The sequence below is a fragment of the Tauraco erythrolophus genome, chromosome 17, assembly GCF_009769465.1.
Source record: "Tauraco erythrolophus isolate bTauEry1 chromosome 17, bTauEry1.pri, whole genome shotgun sequence".
Taxonomy (NCBI): domain Eukaryota; kingdom Metazoa; phylum Chordata; class Aves; order Musophagiformes; family Musophagidae; genus Tauraco; species Tauraco erythrolophus.
In genome coordinates, this window is record NC_141481.1 from 6,621,437 (window position 1) to 6,628,441 (window position 7,005).

A 7,005-nucleotide genomic window follows, 5' to 3' on the forward strand; every position below is an offset into this window, starting at 1 on the left:
GCTGTAAGGGACTTGGAGAGGTCATTGGTCTGGCTTAAGGCGAGTTAATCCATATTTGAACCAATCTTGATAGCTATTTGACTAATCTGGCTTTAAATATTGCCACAAAATAAGATACCAGAGCTACCCTAGGCATGTTCCTCCAGTGCATCATTAGCCTTCCAGCTAAACAATGATCCTTATCCCTGACTGTAATATATCTGCTGTGTTTAAACACATTATATTGCCAGTGAAAATAAAGAACAGTTTAACACCTCCTCCTTTGCAGAAACAGTGTAGTTGAGTACATTTAACAGTTGCAAGATGGTCAGTTGCTGATGTGGGCTGATGCACTTTTTTTCACCCCTGGGCTGGAGCATGTTGGGGGCTATTTCTGCCTCTCTGGCCTGAGAAAGCCTTAAATGTGAGTGGTCTTCACCGAGCTGCTTGGGAGATCTGAGGACTATTCTTGCACGGAGAAATATGAGACAGTTGTAAAGTCCTGTGAAAACCATTCTGACGACAGAAAGTTGGAAAGGTTCATGAAAGGCTTTTGAAGAGAAATTAAATAGGAGATGCATTTTACTGTGTTCGGGCAGTTTACTGTCCTTGGGAAAACTAGAGTAAGCTGATACATTACTTCAGCTGGTCACAGTTTGTGGTGGTGTGCAGCAGTGCTTGTAGTGTTTGTGCTTATAAGTGTATAAAGTTGATCCTCTCCATGGTGGGAATTTTTGTCAGAGTGTTTGGGATTTTTTGTTTTGTTTTTTTTTTTTTTTTCCAAAGCAACAATATTCTGCAATGAAAGTCAACACAGAGTCTTATATTCAGCTAACGTATAGTGTAAACAGTAAAACTCTGCCATGTAGGCAACACTGGTGTAAGATCTACCTTCTGCTGGTGGCGAGTGCTCTATATACCCTGTGCTCATAGTGATTTAAGTGATGTTTAGATCAGTTTAACATGGATGGGGAGATGCCACAGACTGCAGCAGAAGAGCCCTTTCATGTGAGCTTTGAGATCAGGTTCTCCTAGCTCATACTGAGCACGTGATTCAGCTGGGCAGGCAGCAGTGCTTGCGTCCATGGGAGAGTAGGCACATTTCTGTGTCCTGCTTAACAATGTTTTTAGACAGTGTTCTCAGTGCTTTTCCCAAAGCTGGAACTTCTCCTGTGTCTTTCCTCACCCTCATTATGCTGCCCCTTCAGTTATTTTCTTGTTGTGCAACACAGTTGGAATGAGGGCAGAAGAGCGCCGGATTTCTGGGTCATTACTCTGTTTGCATGCTGGGTACGTGCTCTGTGTACTTTGCTCAGCTCGCAAGGATAGCCTCATACTGCTTGGCAGAAAATCAACATATGTTTTTATAGTAAACCTTGCCTGAAAGAAAGCAGACCTGGGACATAGTGAGGGTGGAACTGAAGGGCATTAGGAGAATTTGGAAGTCACTGGGCAGAAGACATCAAAGCAGGCCTCTCTAGGTAAATATTGTGGGACTGGTAAGTAGATAATGGTATGCAACGGGGAAAATGTTGGGGTTTTCTCATGATAGATAGGCCTAAGGCAGAACCTAGAGCGTTGAATCAAAGTTTGGAGCTCAAACTTTTCCCCATGTTGGTACAGTAACAGAACAAATCCTGCTTTCTGGGAAGCATGGGATTCCTCCCCATTCTCTCACTTTATCTCATTGGTTGAGAATGGGTGAATAAGTGAAAGGTCTCAGGTCTTGCATTCATTCTGGATTTTTGAAGCTAATTCCTGGCAGCCTCACAGATTTCCGGAGTCATCTAAGGAGTATTGCTTTGTCTTTCGTTATCTAAGTTCCCTTAATAGTTTCATGTTCACATAAATTGTTTATTTAGGTAGCCTGTTTTAAGAAGTAGGACATAAAATATTAGGTTCTTTATGGCCTCTCTATGCAGGTGCATGTACACATCCCGTCTTTAGCCTTTTCGTGCTGTGGCAATGCAAATGATAATGGCAAATAAACCAGCTGTTTCAGCATTGTGGATTCAGGTTTCCTACGACGCGGGGCAGTGCCTCACTGCAGGACAGTTTTTCACTGCCCCAGAGGATGTTTAGTGGCATGTCTCCAAAGGGAGCTATTGGAGATTGAGGCCAGCGATTTCCAGAGAATGTATCTGGGCTGGGGAGCTTGACGCTTTTGTGAGTGATTTCATAATTCTCTGCAGGGACTGTAGATGCCTTTATAGTTTGTTGAGGGGAAAGGCAGTCTGTGAGTTTTCAGTAAGTCTTTCAGATAGATGCAGTGATCAATGAATCCAAACCAGAAGGCAGTGAGGATCATTGGAACAAGATGTGGCTGGGAAGTAGTGTTTTGTCTCTGACTTTTTTGGAAGATGTGACATGGAATAGAAGAGTGTGTTTGTGCTTCCCTTCTGAAGAATGCCAGTTGTGAAGGTGGTGGGATATTGAAGAGAGAGGTCTAAGACTCTGCTCTGAAGTGCAAGGCAGAAATCCTGATTTAGATCTCCCACATCCTTTGAGTGCCCAAGCCCCTGGGCTACTATATTCTGAACAATTCTTTCTTCATCTCTCATTTCTTTATGAAACTTTTCACATGTCTTTTTTCCATTTGGTATTAGGTTAAAGTCCTGAAGTGTGTTGCAATATTCTCATTGTTCATCAGCTCTGCCAGTACTAAGGAGGTTCGACTGCAAACTTTTCTCTGGCCTGGACATTTAGGTTCTATGCTTTGAATCTTACAAAGCTGGGAATAGAGCTTGACTAAAGTTTCTCTGATAATTTTTTGTTTTCATCAAAATAATGCATCCTCAGAGAGATCGAAACAGTTCACAACCGCAGACTGAATTTTGCAAATAGCTTTAGACCCTCCACAATTAAAAAATACAATCTTGCTGACTTTCAATACTTTCAAAAGTGTTTAAAAGTCTTAAACATTAAGTTTTAAAGACATTTTTAACACGATTGTTCTGAAAGTTTTAAAAATATTTAAAGTTTCATAACATTGTTTCAGAATTAATGAAATGTTTGGTATGATCCAAAGATTTTTAGTTTCATTAATCTATTAGTGTATTTTAGGCTTTGTTGTTGGAAAAATATGAGTGTTTTAATTTCAGATTAACCTACACCACTACTGTTACTTATTATTATTATCATCGTCATCATTCAGGTTTGGTAGCAAGGCAAAAGAGCAAATTACATGCACTTCTGCAAAGTTAGGATCTTGCCTTAATTTAAATATCCCTTCCAAATATGAAATATATTGGAGTTTCCAGCTTATGCCTGTTTCTAACGCCTGCCTTCGAAGGAGTGCTAGTTTGCAAGGTGTTTGTGTAATTTAAGGCTAAGTAGATGTGTCCATTGGGCTCAGTGAGTATGGCCCAGTGAAGCAAGGTAAGTATGGCCCCAAGCAACAGAGACAAAGCTTTTGCTGTCTTATCCAGATTGAAGAATTTCTGCTACCAGCAGGCTGCTAGGAAATACAGCTTCATGTTTGTGGAGAGGGAAATTTTGCGGCATTTTGAACCTTTAGATGGGTAACATCACGAGAATATACCATTTTGCTTTTGCAATTTACTTTCTGTAAGGCTCAAATGGCCAGATCTTCTAAAAAAGCTAGTTACTTAAAAGGCCCCACTAGTTTCCTCTCCATGAGGAATGAACATGAACCTAATAGAAAAACCACAAACCGGCCTCCATCTAATCAAGTGCCTATTTCAGGGAAAGAGTCCGATATAGTGCAGTTAGAGACATCAAAATGCAGTAACAAGACATTCCCTGAAGCCCAGACACAGAGGAGAGATGCCATCTGGCATAAACCTCATACAAAGTGCTGATGAAAATGGAAGAGGGAGAAAAAAACCCTCTGATTTTTTTTTTTTTTTTTTTTTTTTATTACCTAGAGTTTCACCCAGTACTGCTGTGAAATACATGCTTGCAAAATCAGGCGGTGGAAGCTGAGAATGACAACTCAGCACTCACTGTGTGTGAGGACCCATCGTACTCTCAGTATCCATCTTTTGTAGCAGACTGGTATTTGACAATGCCGAAAAGGAATACATTAGTGTAGTTATGGTCAGAAATAGATACACAGAACAAATGAGGACTACCAGAGGACAAAGCAACAACAGTAAAACAAACATACCTGAATGCCCCAGCATCAGTCATGCTCTGCAGAGCCATCAGGGTAAGAGAGAGTGGAAATTGATACTCACAGAACTCCACCAGCAGGTACTGAGTTTCCTTCAATGCTCTGTCAAAGTTGCTCTTTTTCAGCGAGAGTACATTTTTCTCCTTTTTTATTTTGGGAAGTTTGGCTTTCTTTGGCTTTTTGTCATTTGGGCTTATACTGTGTGCTGCTGGGAAGCCTGTGGGAAACAATAATGGCAGAAAGAAAAACTTATGTGTCTTCATCTTGCCCTGCCTTTATCCACTTACTGAAAACGAAAGAAGCAAAGGAGCACTAAGCAGCAGGGTTTGCTGCTCAAGTGGCTGCTGTTGTATCAGCCAAACTAAGAGGCTGATAAGGTTGATAACGGAGTCTACCATCAGTGGAGCCAACTGCACCTTTCCACGGGAATATTAATGTACTTAATTACTTCCCCATCTTTATCAGTGTTTGGGGAAAAAAAAAGTGTCTGTGAGGAGGGTGGGTTTTCTGTTTCTGTAAATAATCAGAACCCCGTGGAGAGGGGGAGAGAACACAGGAGGAAACGCCTGCAGAAACATCAGTCGATTCGTAGTGTGCTTCTCTAATTACACAGCCTGCTCTTGGTCACCGTTATCCAGTGCAGAGCTGCAGACAAAACAGTGAGTGAGGTGCCTGGGAAAGTATGTGAGTGCTGCTGCTCTGCTTAGTATTTGATTGTCTGTTGCACTTACAGAGCTACTTATCATGAATCTGATTCAGAACATGCTGAAGTCAGGGAAAAACTCTCACTGCTTTGCATATGTAATTTTAATGTCTGGTTTCTTCAGTGCCTTGTCTGTGAGGCTCCCATCTCTGCTTAAGTGCCACATTGTAGCTCAAGAAAGATAACTACTTTGTGGGTTAAACCAGAAAATTTTGCCATTGGTTTTCAGTGGTAGCACAATTTTGTGCAGGTAATATCTGTACAGTAAACTGAAGGATGAAACATTTGATCCCTTAGGATAGCTGTCAGCCGTGTCTGTGAACTATGAGCCCTCTCTAGCTAGTCTTTTCAGAACATGTTAAGAAATATCTTACAGAAAGATTAAGAAGGCGCCATTTACTAAGAAATGGTTGTTTCTGTAAATAACTGCCAGTCTGTAATTGTAGCAGAAATATCTTTGACCCTTAAACTGTGCTGAAATGCGTGAACCATACATGCAAAGCTGTGGCCTCTCTAGAGGGACCAGATATTCTGGTGGTTGTTTCATTGGCACAGGCAAGGACAGAGCTGACTTGAGGGCAGGTGGGTCTGGATTAGTAGGACCAAACTGACAGTTGAAGAAATTGCCTCCAATAATGCCTATTCTTTCCTCGAGGAACAGTAAGTTCTGCTTCGCTCCTTCATGTCCTTACACTAAAGGATGAAAAATCTGATATCAGAAGGGTGCTGTTAGAAGGAAGGCATGTTTGTAATGGTGGTTGACTTGGTAGCCTCAGTTTTCTTGTGGGTGAAGGATCTTGGGTGGCAGTTTACTTCAATTTAGGTTGTTTTCATGCCTGATGTGAGTGGGGCTGGGTTTCAAGTGAACTCTTCCCTATCAATCTCAAAGGCTTTGGGTTGTAATGCACCTTGAGACGTGTTCTATTAGCACTCAAACAGGGTGCCTAATGAAATCAGAGGGAGCTGTGTATTCAGGCTGCTTGCAAGATAAGATCATACGTAAATACAGATGTAACAATCAGGTACTAAAGGAAAAAAAAAGCAGAAAGATAAGAGTCTCCTGTTTGACTTTGTGATCTTTTCCTCCTCATGACAGGCTCTTTTCCAATGCTGTCTTTCAAGTAACATCCTAGGAGAGTAAAAAACATCTTTCAGAAGAACAGGGAAAAGATAGAAGGCCTGTTTGATCTGAACAGGCCATGTTGTAAGTTCAGAACACAGCCTGGGGCTCCCAGAGCACAGACAGGATGATAAAACCATTTGCCTAGAAAGCTGGTTTTCCCCTATCTGCCACTGAAACAAACAGTCAACTTAAATCCCTCCTGGAAACCTCCTAGTAGGGAATAGGTGCCATTTTGGAAAGGCTTCCAACCTCAATGTCCTGGAAGGAAACTGGAGTAAGAGAAGGATCGTACAGCAGTCAGTCCTGCTAGGATAGGTTTGCAATGGGGAAAAGAGTGAGATTAAGCAGAACTGAAAAAAAAAATTGAAACTGGTGGAGTACAATGTTTTCTCTTAGGCATACAGCAGATGAAGTCACGTTTCTGCACGTTTCTTCATCATCAGTGCTAACTAGTTCTGGCTCTTTCATTTTGCGCTTTACAGTTTAAGAGCTGTGAAAAATCTGCCTTTTGCAGAAATCACAGCCCAGTTAGCAGGAAACACTGGTTGCAGGATAAATACAATCCTTGGGCCTTCTGCTTTGTTACCACTCACACCCTGGAAATTGTTGTGTGGTCGAGAGCCATTGACACATGCCTCACATGTGAGTGCCTTCTGTTTGCATTTCTCTGTTTTGCCCCAGAAATACAGTGATTTTAGAGTGCTGTCAGTTACTATTATTTATTGGCATTGAGTGCTTTAAGCTGTCGCTACACCTATGCTCGCAATACATAATGCAAAGGTGAAAGTAACTGTGCAATACATAATGTAAAGGATCCCTGTGAGATAGGTACATACTGCCAGCAGTATGGAGAAACAAGGAGAAACTTGTGGTACAGAAAGATGTAAAAGCAAAGCTGGCTCTGCTTGATTGAGGGAAAGATTCTCTTAGATTTAATGTGGTAAGTAGGTTCTTAAGGACTTGATTACACTCAATTTTATCAGAAGACTCTGCATCTGTAAGTAAAGATCCAGTTTTCTTGGATTCCAAGGCTGGGCTTTAAATAACTGCAGTGTAATCTGTTCT

At 41.4% G+C, this 7,005-nt stretch overlaps 1 protein-coding gene across 1 annotated transcript in view; it reads right to left on the minus strand.

Annotated features, from left to right (window-relative positions):
- PDILT (protein disulfide isomerase like, testis expressed) overlaps positions 1-4,377 on the minus strand; it is a 28,469-nt gene extending 24,092 nt beyond the window's left edge. Inside the window, exon 1 of the mRNA XM_086622480.1 lies at positions 4,179-4,377. Within this exon, the coding sequence (XP_086478606.1) occupies positions 4,179-4,377 (199 nt within the window). The remainder of the gene's footprint in view (positions 1-4,178) is intronic.
- Positions 4,378-7,005: the final 2,628 nt, after the last annotated feature.